This window comes from Schistocerca gregaria, chromosome X (assembly GCF_023897955.1).
Source record: "Schistocerca gregaria isolate iqSchGreg1 chromosome X, iqSchGreg1.2, whole genome shotgun sequence".
NCBI classification, from domain to species: domain Eukaryota; kingdom Metazoa; phylum Arthropoda; class Insecta; order Orthoptera; family Acrididae; genus Schistocerca; species Schistocerca gregaria.
Window position 1 is genome coordinate 650,016,150 of NC_064931.1, and position 14,914 is coordinate 650,031,063.

General features: G+C 37.4%; 1 protein-coding gene across 1 annotated transcript in view; it reads left to right on the top strand.

Moving 5' to 3' along the window:
• LOC126297639 (E3 ubiquitin-protein ligase RNF170) overlaps positions 1-14,587 on the top strand; it is a 119,488-nt gene extending 104,901 nt beyond the window's left edge. The window contains exon 6 of the mRNA XM_049988664.1: positions 13,082-14,587. Coding sequence (XP_049844621.1) covers positions 13,082-13,363 — 282 coding nt within the window. The 3' untranslated portion in view covers positions 13,364-14,587. The remainder of the gene's footprint in view (positions 1-13,081) is intronic.
• Positions 14,588-14,914: the final 327 nt, after the last annotated feature.

Consider the following 14,914-nt stretch of genomic DNA (forward strand, 5'->3'; position numbering starts at 1 on the left):
ATAACCTGACTGGCTGGCATTTTGCACAGCATTTTAGGGAATGACAAGAAGCTTTGTCTTCACATTAGCTATGAATTTTCTCCTTAGTGTTATCTATTAATAATACCTCCTCTACAGATATAGTTGAAGTAAACTTGGTAATTTTATGACTTCCTTTTCCATATAATTTCCTGAATCCGTTTAACCAAGTAGAAAAACTCTGGAAATCAGTAATGTTTGCCTCATTTGCAATTCAGAGGGCCCAGTCTCGTAGACCTCCCTCAGCAGTGGTACATTGACTCTTCTGGGCAGTTCTAAATCTTTCGAACAGTTTTTCTTTCACACTATGGCAAGTTTCATTTAGCAACATTTTTTTTGTACTTCATGCAAATCTTTCTTCCATTTATACAATTCAAATTCAGGCTTTGTGCTGTGCTTAACATTGAGTGTTTTCTCCTGCCTTTGTTTAACCAAAAAATTTATTGACTTCTCTTTGTCACTGAAAGCTACAAGTAAGAGACAAAGAAACTGGTACACCTGCCTAATATCATGTGGGGCCTCCTGCTACCATGAAGTGCCGCAATATGATGTGGCGTGGACTCAACTAATGTCTGTAGTAGTGCTGTAGGCAATTGATACCATGAATCCTGCAGGGCTGTCCATAAATCCATAAGAGTACAAGAGGGTGGAGATCTCTTCTGAAAAGCATGTTGCAAGGCATCCCAGATATGCTCAATAATGCGCATGTCTGGGGAGTTTGGTGGGCAGTGGAAGTGTTTAAACTCGGAAGAGAGTTTCTGGAGCCACTCTGTAGCAATTCTGGACATGTCAGGTGTCACATTGTCCTGCTGGAATTGCCCAAGTCCATTGGAGTGTACAATGAACGTGAATAGATGCAGGTGGTCAGACATGCTGCTTACATGTGTGTCACCCATCAGAGTCATATCACTCCAACTGCAAACGCCCCACACCATTACAGAGCCTCCACCAGCTTGAACAGTCTCCTGCTGACGTGCAGGGTCCGTGGATTCATGAGGTTGTCTCCATTCCCGTGCACGTCCACCCTTCCGATACAATTTGGAACGAGACTCGTCTGACCAGGTAACATGTTTCTAGTCAACAACAGTCCAATGCCAGTGTTGATGGGCCCAGGGGAGGCTTAAAGTTTTGTGTTGTGCAGTCATCAAGGGTACACGAATGGGCTTTCAGATCCGAAAGCTCATGTCAATGATGTTTCATTGAATGGTTCACATGCTGACGCTTGTTGATGGCCCAGCATTGAAAAATGCAGCAATTTGCAGAACGGTTGCACTTCTGTCACATAGAACGATTCTCTTCAGTCCTCGTTGGACCCATTCCTGCAAGATCTTTTTCCGGCCACAGTCATGTTGGAGATTTAATGGTCTACCAGATTTCTTATATTCATGATCACAGTAAACTCTTCAAATGGTCGTAAGGGAAAATCCCGATTTCATCGCTACCTCAGAGATACTTTGTCCCCTCGCTCCTGCACTGACTATAACATTGTATTCAAACTCACAAAAATCTTGATAACCTGCCATTGTAGCAGCAGTAACTGACCTAACAACTGCATCAGACACTTGTTGTCTTATATAGTCATTGCTGACCACAGTGCCAGCGGAAAACCGGGATATCTGAACCTGGCAGCAATTTCCGGGGGCAGGGGGCAAATTCATATTTTTGAGGAAAAAAACCTTGTTTCACAAAGCACCTAGCATCCAGCGCAAGTCAGGCTATCGATTATTCATATGATTTTGAAACACACCCCTGTTGGTTTTTGGACATTTTTGAACACAGCCTTTAAGTTGATTTTTGAATGAATTATAAGTTAATTTTTGAATGCGTGCATAGTGAACATGATGTCTCTGCCAGGGAAACCCTTGTCACATCTAGAAATGAACTTTCCCATGTACAAAATGGGATGGGGCTATACGAGCTGATCAGAATAAAGCTGAACCGGTGAATGCCAACTGCTGCTTGTTTAAGTGGTTAATTCGGTTTGCAAATGTTCGGCGCTGTCATAGTTGCTAGTGAAACCCATAGAGTCAGACTACCAGAGTGGAAATAAATGACTAACAGGAATAACAGGTAAGAAAGATTATGTATTATCTTCTCGTGTAGTCCCGGCTAGCAGCATTGTACGAACATGTATCAGTGCCTAACAAGAGAATAATCGCAGGATAACTAAACCGGTGATTATGGCAGGGTTAGCAAAGTTAACCAGAGAATGAGTTTTGACAGTGGTAGGAATAGTTACAGAATTGATGTTGACAAGCTTGTTTGTTAGAACGAGGAAGGACAAGAAATGGGGATATCACACAAATATGGAAGAATATGACAATTCCAAAATTATACAAAAGTTTCGTTCTACCACTTTTCGGTCTCGTGCATAAGAAACTGTAGCATATGAATGAAATGTGAAACTATTTCCTAACATAAAGGTTTTTGATTTAGCAGGCCAAATAGGTATTTCGTATTGGTACTTCGTGAATTATATTGTTGTACTATAAAAATGATCATTATTGTCAAAACAGTCTTGCTCATTTGATGTGGTTACAATTGCTGCAATATTAGAAAGGCCTATTTCATTTTATCCAGCACATGGTGACAAAATAGAAGTAATCAGATAGAGAAACCACAACAGTCTTGGGTCCTGTTTGTATTAACAGCTTTTTCAGTATTAGATGACATTTCAATTTTCCATGTAGCAAAACGTTTGACGAGCTTTGATGAGGTAATAGTTATTTCGCAGAAAGGAAAATGCGCCATGTAAAGCTGTAGCAAGATGAAAGAGAAAAATCGCTGGGACCTAAGTATTGAAGAAATGTATACTGTCTTGCCTATCTCTTGTCTTTACTGGTTTTAGGTATCCTATATTTAATTTTATGTCACATAGAAGAGCAAGTTATTAGCTAATAGGCAATAAAGAGTCCACATTTTCTGAAGAGTTCTTGTTCTCCCGGTTACAAGTAATCCCATCCAGTATTAATTGCGATTTTTTTTAAATTTTTTTACTTATTTTATTTTTAAAAGGGGCAAGATGTCAAACCGGCCAACTGGGAGCAGATGAGACACTTCAGGCCATTTTAATTTCCACTGTCCTGAAATAGTTTGATGGCATCCATTACAAAATATACACATTTGAGTTCCACAGAGCGGTATAAGAATGTTGTTTGAAGAGGCGTGACACTGCACTTCAGCACACTTAAGGCCAAATAACATGTTTTACATTTCCTCGAAGATATATGTTTTATGTCTCAGACTCTTCAGAAAGATGTGCGCTACAAAATGAACTTATTTTTGAAAATTCTTCTTTTTTCTAAATTTGTGCTGTTCTGATATGTGGAGCAGTCAGAGTTATTATGGGGGTGGGTAGTCTCCATGTGACGCATGTTTACATTTACTGATTTTTTTTGTTTCCTCTTCATTTACTGCTCTCATGTCAAATGAAAACAAGATAGATTTCTATATGTGAAGATAGTAACTGTTCTCTAAAGAACAGATACCATTGATGACCGTGCAGCTTCTCTAGAATAAATCATAATTAATTGAAACCCTCAGCTGACAACAGGTGTTGTTGACGTACTTTGATGGGGACAGCATTTTTAGCTATCTAAATTTAGATTTCCATGGTTTGTAACTATTACTTTTTCAGTGAAGCACACTTTTCAAAAACATACTATAGCATCTCCTGTGTTGCTGATCACTCTGCCAAAACTATATACAACATTTGGAACCAATCCATAGAGCACCTGATATATGGCTGAGTCCACAGTCCATGCCAATACATCTCGTTCCATTGTTTCACCATCTGGATGCTGCTTTGCATGCTCTGTCATATGTAGTTCTCATCCACTGTTGTTCATGTAGCCCATTCCCACTAGTGTCCTGATAACGTATGCAAATATGTGACATGACATACATTGGTGGTGAAGATGGATATCCGTATACTGTTGTACTGTTCTGTGAGAATTTCTGTGACACTGATCGTATCCAAGTAGCTTATTTAACTTCTCACTCATGTACATGCCAGCACACAAAAAAATATTGAAGTAGAAATGAGGTGTATTATAGTAGGCAGATTGATATGACATTTCTTATTATTTCTGCAACGCAAACAAGTTAAAAGGACAAAAACTTTGATATAATGAAAAGAGGCCAGTAGAGAACCATGTTTGTTTCTGTGTAAATGAAATAACAGATATTAGCCATCGTTGCTTTCATTTTGAACACATTTTGCAGATACTTTTGGAAAAGTTACAAAGTTAAACTTAGCAAGCATTATGTAATTGTTATCATAAATAATTTTTTAAAAAGGCTGTAATAAAATATATCTAGCTGAATTTCTCAGTTGATGCAATGGTTAAGATTGTAAAGTACTACACAAAATTTAATGCCTCTCTGTTTGCTATCATATGAGATGTGGCAATTAAATAACGAGAGTGGTATCAGGAATGTGATTTACTGCAAATGAAGTTACAACTAACTTTTATCCCCTTCAACATACATCCCTCCCCTATCTATACACCACTGCATGTGTGTGTCTTCCATTGTTCAAAGCTGTGCTGTAGGTCACCACTTGACTCCCTCTCCCACAACTGTGCTGGTTTTTCTTCGGCCTCTTCAACAGACTGAAAATGTGTTCCCAACAATGTACTTTTTACTTTTGGATACAGATCAAAGTCACAAGGAGTCAAATCTGGTGAATATGTAGGCTGTTGGAGCACAGGAATCCTCTTGTCCACAAAAAACTGTTTCACAAATATGGCATTGTTGACTGACGCTTTGTCCTTATGCAGAATCCACGTTTCATTCTTCCACAGATGTTTAATTCATCATGCAAAAGTTGTCTTGCTGTCTCTTTGTTCATGTTCATTGAATGTCTGTGATCATCCAAATACTCAGACACTGACTGTTCCTCAGAACTTTCCGAATGTTGCTTCAGTTCTTGAACTCGTGGATTCACTGGGGCATTCCTCATTTTGTATCTCATACTGACCTTCTGAAAACCGTTCACACCATTCAGAAACTCACATTCGTGACATAGTATTATTATCATACTTCTCCCTTAACAAATGAAAACAATCTGTTGACAACTCTCTCTCTCTCTCTCTCTCTCTCTCTCTCTCTCTCTCTCTCTCTCTCTCTCTCTCTCTCTCTTTAACTCACTGCTCTACAACCAAAACCCAGAAGCGGACTAAAGCAGACAGCGTTAAAGGTCAACTGTATTCCAATACCAGCCTTGCCCCATGTGGCTGCACAATAGGAGAGGCTGCACAGTTGTGTTGTTAAAGTGCCACATGTTATATACTGAGAACCTCATTTTCATTCTGTGAACTGTTCACAAAATAAAAAGGATGTTACATTTTATGCGATTCTCAATGCATATGTGGAAAAAAAGGATTTGTGTGTGTATTTGTGTTTACTTCAGTCCTCCAGTAGCACCACAGTTCAGAATACATGTTTAACTGTATGTTCCCACCCCCACCCCTTATACTTGACTGGGTAGATCAGTTATAGATTCTAGGAGGGCACAAGCATGCCCAATCATAGTAAAAAGGTCTGTGGTATTCTAATAAACTTTAAAGTTGTTGCAAGAACTTCTGTTCATTCTATGTATAAATGGCCTTCCATCTTACACTGATGTAACAAAAATAGTGCTATTTGCTAGTGATAGAAGTATCATATATTACCTCACTCATAGCAGGGCTTCAGAAACAAGCAACCAACAGTGGTTGCTATATATGACTGTATATACAATCTTGCAAAAATTGTAAAATAACAGGAATACTCCTAGACTTAACGAAAACATTTCACATGGTTCCAGAATGAAATTTTCACTCTGCAGCAGTGTGTGCGCTGATATGAAACATCCGTACAGATCAAAACTGTGTGCCTGACCGAAACTCGAACTCGAGAACTTTGCCTTTCACAGGAAAGTGCTCTACCAACTGAGCTACCCAAGCACACTCACAACCTGTCCTCACAGCTTTAATTGTGCTAGTACCTTGTCTCCTACCTTCCAAACTTCTGTGCTAGAGCAATTGCTCGCTAAAGGCAAAGGTCCTGAGTTCAAGTCTTGGTCCAGCACACAGTTTCAATCTGCCAGGAAGTTTCTTTTCACATGGTTAACTGCACTGTTCTCCTTAGGGAATTTGAAAACTTTTGTATTAGGGGATTATCAAATGAATGAATTCAGTCATTCATCTTCAGCCATAGACAGAATGTTAGCATAAGATTTTGGACAACAAAACTAGATTAGTCTCAGAGTGCATGTGAAAGACAGCCTCAGTCTCCTGGTATTGCACAAAGGTCTGCCGTGGGACCATTTCTTCTTCTTAACTATGGGAATGACATGATATTAAATATTGCAGCCCACAAAATAATTTTATTTACTGATGACACAACAGTTATAATAAAAGCTGACAAAAATTAGGATCTTTGAGAAAAAATAAACAATCAGTAAACAACTCAGTGACTGGTCTCACTTAACCCAGATAATTATTGTTAACAATAAAACAGTAGTCACCAAGATTAACAAATGTGCATGCTGCCACTAGCTAGTTAATAGTTTAGGATTGATGTGTGCGGATTGTAAATTGTGGTTTCACTGTGGTGAATGCACTGGGACAAAAGAAGGCATTTCTAACGAGGCTGTCCCATGGATCTGTAGTTACTGAGTAAAAGATGGGAAGAGTGTCGAGTTAGAGGTTAAGATTTTTGCCATTAAGGCAGAGATTGAGGCTGCAAAAATTGAATTAGAGCATTTCAAAGAGTGGGAGCACAGTGAGGTATGAAGAAAGATAACAGGAGAGGGGTGAAAAGGGAGTAGTTTGTGAAGAAGTTCGATTGACCTGTAGAGGAAAGAAGGGTGCTGCAGGTTTCAGAAGACAGGTCAGAAACTAAGTTCAGGAAGAAGAAAGGTCTTGCTGCTAGGAAGCAGTATGGGAATGGTGTTGGCCAATATATGCAGGAAAACTGAGGATTAAGGTACTAGGTCACAAGTATTGTAAAACCTAGTGCTAGCCTGGGTCATATGATAGTGGATATTGAGGAACTGATTAGGGATCTAAGCGAAAAGAACCAGGGATTGATAATTTGGGGAGCAGGCAACAGCCAGGCAAAGAATAGAGAATAAAGCATCAGGAGTGACCCGGAGAATCTACAGGCAACAACATCACACACAAACATGGGCTTTGTTGAGGTTCTTCAGTGGCATGATAAACTTGGATGAATGAAGCCATCGGGTGAGTTAATCTGGAACTGATTGATTTGTTGTTGACTTGGGACGGAGCTCTCTTTAGTACTTTGCCAGTTGCTGCTGTTGGGAGATGAAGATTGTACAAGACACGGCCTACACAACAACAGGAAGGGGAAAGATAGATTATCTGAACGGACAGCTAAACATGGGAGGAGGGAGGGGGGGAGTGTGGAGGAGTGTGGACTTTGCCACCAATTGCAGAATTCCTGTGATTATAGGTGCGAGAGAAGTTTTTTTTTAGTTGCCTCATTCAAGCTGACTGCTTTGAAATAGGTCCAGGTAAATGGTCACACTTTTCTGAATAACCTTATCATCATGCTTTGGAATTTTAAAGGACTGAAAAACAAAAGTAAAGAAAGTCTTATCTGTTTACACAGTCTCGAATGTCAAAAGTAATTGGATGTATTATGTCTGCCTGAGTGTCCTTTCAATACAGCAATCCATTTGTGTTGAACTTGGAATACCATAAATTAGCAGTACATTTCTTAATGAAAATAAGGAGATTGGAGGAGTCGTCATGTTTGTTGGGAATAACATTAAGTTCAAATCTATTGATACCAGTACTTTCTCAGATCAACAATTGGATGTCTGTGCATGTGAATTGCTGCTACCAGAAAAGTCATTTATAACTGTTACAGTATATAGATTCCTACTGGGGAACTTTCAAATATTCTTACAAAAATTTGAGTCATTATTATTCTGTCTAGACAGATGTTAGTAATTACTGACCAGTCTCACGGACTTACCTCCTTGTGGAATGCTCTGGGAAGAATTGTGTGTGTAAGAACCTTAGCATACCTGTCTCAAAATTTAGTCTGCATCAATTTGAATTTCAGAAGGGGGCCTCCAAAGAACATACTGCCTGTCAGTTCACCAATTATACAAATATTAATAACAAAATATTACCAACTGTTTTCTGTAACTTGATGAAAGCATTTGATTGTTTAGTTCACAGTATTCTCCTAGAGAAACACAGATATTGTGATTCTGTAGATCATGCTGGTAAATGGTCTACATGTTTACAAGTGCCACAGAGATCGATACTGGGTCCACTATTTTTTTTTTAATATATAAATGGTCTTCCATTATATATTCAAGAATCAGATGTAGTTTGCTTTGCCGCTGTTACAAATATAATAATCACAATATTATGAAAAGGCTAGATTGCCACTCACCATATAGCAGAGATAGATAAATGAGGTGTGTGTGTGTGTGTGTGTGTGTGTGTGTGTGTGTGTGTGTGTGTGTCGGCACGCACGTTGGTGACTCTTCTATATGGTGAGTAGTAGTGTATTCTTTTCATAATATTGTCGTTATTCCATCCTGGATTTTTCATTGTTGAAGTATAATAATAAAGTGTAACAGAGTAACTCAAACACTTCAAATTGTAAGTAATATTTTCTTGAAAATTAACAATTAGTTCTCTCCCAATGGACTGTCACGGAACTTAGCTGAAACACAATACGTGCAATGCAGGCCTGACCACAGAATTAGAAATAATGTGTGATAGTAAATCAATAAATGAAACAGAATCTTTGTAAATTTTTTGGTGTTTATTTTTATATGAACGTGAGATGGAAGTCACATGTTGCAGATCTCCTTAAATGTGTTATCTGTGCAACTTTTGCATCACTGATGCTATCAGATTTTGGAGATGCAAGTGTAAGAAAAAGTTGAATTACTTTTCCCACTTTCATTCACTAATGTCTCACTGCATCCTATTCAACTCATTGGTGAAGGAAGTGTTTGTTGCAGAAAAGCAAATAATAAAGATAATATGTGGTGTCCACCCAGAACCTCTTGTTGACAGCTCTTTAAACATTAGAGGAACTGACAACCTCCTCACAGTATGTTTACTCTCTTATGAAGTTTGTTGCCAGTGAATCACATTCTGAAAACAACAGTAACATTCGTAAATATAATACTAGAAGAACTGATATGCACTGTACATCACTGTCATCGTGTAGTACAGAAATGAGTGAGGTATTCAGCCATAAAAATCTTTGGCCACTTACTGAGTGATTTTAAGAATTTACTCGATTGTAAAATAATTTTGTGGATTGTAATATTAAATTAAAACACAAACTGAAACTACATGAGCTTGATAACTCCTCCTGCTCCATAGAAGAATTACTAAATAGATAGTATCTTTATGTGGTTTGGTTATATTTATTAAATTTTGTTGTAGATTAAGATAAAAAAAAATCTAGTTATATAAATGGCCAGCTTGTAACAACGTTTTCATAGAGAAAATGTGGTTCATTGTAAAACCTGCTGACATGTTTTGTGTCATAGCAAGTTTTTGCAAATATGATTCATAGGACATATAAAAATCTAAACTATACAGGGTGGTCCATTGATAGTGACCGGGCCAAATATCTCACGGAATAAGCATCAAACGAAAAAACTACAAAGAACAAGCCTCGTCTAGATTGAAGGCGGAAACCAGATGGCGCTATGGTTGACCTGCTAGATGGCACTGCCATAGGTCAAACGGATATCAACTACATTTAAAAAAAATAGGAACCCCCATTTTTATTACATATTTATGTAGTACGTAAAGAAATAGGAATGTTTTAGTTGTACCACTTTTTTTGCTTTGTGATAGATGGCGCTGTAATAGTCACAAACGTATAAGTACGTGCTATCACAATACATTCTGCCAGTGCGGACGGTATTTGCTTCATGATACATTACCCATGTTAAATGGACCATTTACCAATTTGCAGAAAAGGTTGATATCATGTTGATGTATGGCTGTTGTGATCAAAATGCCCAACGGGCATGTGGTATGTATGCTGCTCAGTATCCTGGACGACTGTTATTTTGTGAGATATTTGGCCCGGACATGATCAATGAACCACCCTGTATACCTGAGCAATAAATGGTGGGCAGGCCCAGCCACAGTTGCAGGCAACAGCTGCACCTTGAATAACACATCTTTAACAAACAAACCATCCTTAAAATTGCTTATTTGTCTTGGATATGAATAGTAATTGATTATTTGTCTTTGGTATGAACTGTACATCATTTTGGCAAGATTACTGCCAAGAGCTAGCATTTTGGCACACCTACACTCATTGTTGGAAGTACTGCAAACAACTGAGTATTCTTTTGAAAGGTGAGTGTATTTGTGTATGCCACAGTTGCTTCAGGTGATTGTAAGTTTAGTTTCATGAACAAAATAATTATGCGAGATAGTTAGGCATTCCATATAATCTGTTAGAAGCAAAACAATGTCATCTGAATTCATCAAAAGTGATCAAAATTTGGAATCAACAATTCCTAAGCTGCTTGAAGATGCAGCTCTTTTTTGATCAGGAAGATGACAGTGATTCAGACAGTGATAGTCCCCAGGATAATGATTCTGCATCTTGTAGCATTTCAAGTGAAGATAGCCAACAGAATTGCTGATTTCTTTCTTGGTCATGATGGAACTGAGTGGATTAAAGCAAAATTTGAGTACACAATATTTTGGAAATTCCACCTGATTCAATAATAGGTAGTGTAACTGACACACTAAGAAAACATGGTACTATTACACAAATAAGGAAGAAAATGTGCATTGTACTAGTTTAGAAGGTAGGTGCATTGTTGTTATCAATAAAAAATTGGCAGAATATTAATCTTAGGAAATGAATGCAATTTTTTTTTATTTTTTTTTTATTTTTTTGCAGTCTGATCACAAAAACAAATCAGTGTTGCTTCAACTACAGTGAAAACACTAACAAAGACATTGAGAGGAATCTCAACAAATACTAGAATGGAAAATTTTGCATGTTTCCTGTCATTTGAAGAACTATTGCAGGAAAAGATTACAGCAGTGACAAAATTATGAGGAAATTCCATCAGAGATTACAGCAGTGACAAAATTGTGAGGAAATTCCATCAGAGATGAAGGTCTCATAGTCCAGAGAAGTTTCATCTTCATCATTTGACTATTTGATTTTGAAGACAATTTGACAACAGTAGGTTATGTGCCCAAAAAGAGCAAAAGTGTCATCCAGTTCAGTTCTCTGGACCATGGTGCCATGGTAGATGAAGGACATAAAAATAAGCCAGAAAGAATTTTATTCAATAAAAAAACTAAATCAGGAGTTGATGCTCTTGACCAGAAGGCATGTACATTAAAATGCAAGTGACAGTCAAGAGGATTGCCTTTTGATTTATGGACAAATGTAATGGATGTAGCACCTATAATTATTTTCACAGCAGCATCCCAACTACAAGGAGGACAGATTTGATAAATGGAGAATTTTTCTGAAGGAGTTAGGGTAAGAAACAGTACATCCTCATTTGGAAAAAAAGGGTCAGCAACACACCCCTCCAGAAGAATGTTTTACAAGCCATGGCACCTTTTAGAGTTACTCGCCAACAACTGAAGATTCTGGAAATGGGCTATCACAGATATATGATGTTTTGTGTGCTCACATTGGTTAGGAAAAAAAAATTGTCAAACATACTGCAAATGCTCATAAAAAGTTGTAAGAACATACTGTCGATAGAGAGAGAGAGAGAGAGAGAGAGAGAGAGAGAGAGAGAGAGAGAGAGAGAGAGAGCTGAACTCCTTGTGTAAGGCCAGTAAAACTTGACATTTGTTATCTCAGGATAATTATAACCTAATTTATGATATTGTGTTTCATATCCTAAAATGGTCACACTATCATAATAAATACTTTCATTTTTCACTCCTTGTCTCCAAGCCCGTTGTTATGTGATAGTTTTGTGTTAATATATAGCTTTTGTTCTGAGGTAGCAGTCTTATAGACCCCCCTCACGAATTTTTGAGAGTCCAGATAAAGGTGACGTGTAGATCGACTGAGTTATTGACTGCCAAATGACAATATTGGATAGAGACTAGAGGGCTGTTCTGGCATGTGATCAGGTGTAGTTGTGTTACCAGCATTGCAGTGATAAAATCAAGACCAAATAAAATTAAAAGCAAGACATCTATTTTATTTTAGAGGAACGTAAGTGTGAGGAAATTCAAGTGTAGGCTTGATTCTTAAGCAATTTGGGCTGGAGGGGGTGTAGGAATTACCATTATCGATTGAATCTTGCACAGAATATCGAGGCTTGTTTTAAAAATAAGCAAATGGTATACTGAAACATCGTAAGGAGGAGGAAGAAGGAGAAGTAGTCTATGATGAGTTAGAGAGGCTAATAAGTGGTAACAGCTCACTATAGATGATTATGGTGATGGTGGTGGTGGTGATGATGATAGTGGGAGTTTTGGAAAGGTGAATTTAGAAGAGGGAGGTGAAAAAGCCCTTTTCTTTTCTGGATATTTATTAGACATAGAAAGAAACAAAATATAAACTGAAATACGTCAAAAATAAAAAAAGGTAAGTTGGATATAAAATTTTCTTTAATGATTTCGATGTTTGTTCAGTATTCTTGCACCAAGTCAGTTGTGGAATAACATTTACCAAAGTAGTTTTGTCATCATAAGGCTTGATCAGCTGGTTTAGTGGATTTTGGTCTTGTTGAAAAATACAAAATATTGATAACAAATAGAATAGATTCAACAAATTTGACTACTAATTGTGGGCATGTTGAACTAATTACCTTTATCAGACACAAATCCTCATCACCTGTACCACCAATTAAACTGTTCAAGAAGTATTTTTCGTAAAAATTTTGTGAAGACAGCATTGTATTCTTTATATACAGTTGAAGCCCTGGTATTACAAGAGATAGCCATTCAATATCATCTCTCCCCCCCCCCCCCCCCCCCTTTATTCCAGAATGACTTCACAAGATAGTGTGGTTATTATATATGATCTAATATTCATTATTTTTACTTTGTGTCTGTTTCAGATCCCAGAGTTTATCAGAGATATTCCTTTTTTAATCCGCAACTTCACAGCAGATTTTTTTTCTGTGAGAGGGCTCTTCTATCTCTTCCAGTTGCGAATGGGTTTCTGCATTAGTGTTGCAATTGCATACTTGTTGTCGCCACTGGACATAATTCCTGAATCTGTTTATGGCATTTTAGGTTTGGTTGACGATCTTTTTGTTTTTGTGTTACTGTGTATGTATGTAAGTGTTGCATATCGTGGACTTGTTCTGAATGATCCGTTCCTGCCTCACAGACACTAATTGTAATTCACTTACTATTACATGTAAAGACTGTTACAGTAAGTGTTCTCTGTGTACTGTTTACTGGCATGAATGATTGTGATACTAGGGACAGAGACTTGAAATCTTCATCTGGCAAGTTTGTCAAAATATTATTATAGGTTTGCTCAAAATATATGTATATATTATTTATCCACATTAAACTGCAAAACTGTGATAAATTAAAGCCGATATACATTGCATCTAAATATTTTTAATACAAATTTACTGAATATATCTTTAGTTATACTTGATCTCTCTCTCTCTCTCTCTCTCTCTTTCTCTCTCTCTCTCTCTCTCTCTCTCTCTCTTATGTTATGTTGATGTTCAGCTCTCAGGAGTTTTGTCATGTGGTCTTACTGAAATGACACTATGTTTTGCTGTCAGAATCTGCTCATGTACTGAAGTAGTAGAGGTAAGAGTTTAATCTTGTTGTAATTCTTGCTTTCTTGACCTTGCATCATTTTATTATAATTGTGGACCAAGTTTCAGTGGGCAGGATTTCTCTTGCTATGTGTAACCATTGATTGATTAATGGTTATTAACCTATTGACATATGCAGTTAACAGTATTGACAGTGGGCGAATGTCAAATGACGGAATTCCTGCTCTACAGATTCATACCTGTAGCATATGACAGATAGAAGTTGAAATATACATGCACTGAGTAATAGCTAGTCAGACTGAAGAACTGTTGAATTTATTGGGCCACATGTACTACCTGTATTGGTAATACTTCTCCCCAAGTATGGAAAATTGGGACAGAAAGAGTAATGATGGAGAAACTGTTCGTGCATTTGTAGTAACTGATGATACTGCAAAATGCTTTAGAAAGACTAAGAAGGTTACAGAGAGAACTCCTGAATGTTGTACTCTTGCAGATTCAGAACAGAAAATGTAAATTATTCCTGCATTATGTAATATTATAAAAATAAACACTGTGATATTATTTGGTTGAGGATTTCCTGTTTACTAGAAGGAAATAAATAACGATGAAGGAAAGAGTTTTAAGTGACTTACGTTGTTTGATTTTTTTGCTTTGTGTGTGTTGTTATGGAGTAGCTCCCATGATGATAAATTCATTGACTGAATATGTCGGTAAATATTTGTCAGACTTGTTTAGTAAACAGAGGTGCATGATCTGTTTTGTGAACCAATTTATTTATTATTTGTAACCATAAATTAAATAAATGAGATACTGAAAATGCATCATTTCCTGCACATGCCTCCTATCTTTTAAAACTTTGTGCCTTTTGAGTGCATAGCAATGATTACACATAGAGGGAACTTCTGTCTGTGTCCGATAGCCAGAATGTTCTAGACCATGTGCTGTTTTCCAATCATATACTTAGATTCAGTTCTTAAAATATTTCAGAATTTTGAAGGTGAATGAGGAGCGAGAGAAGTTTACACCTTCCCCAGTCCTGGCACTGCATGACAACAATGCCAAAAAAGAAAAACTTTCTGTTGCCAGCAGTTATATGATAGGCACAGATCTAGTGTAAATCTAAGAAGGTACTGAAAATATGACTGC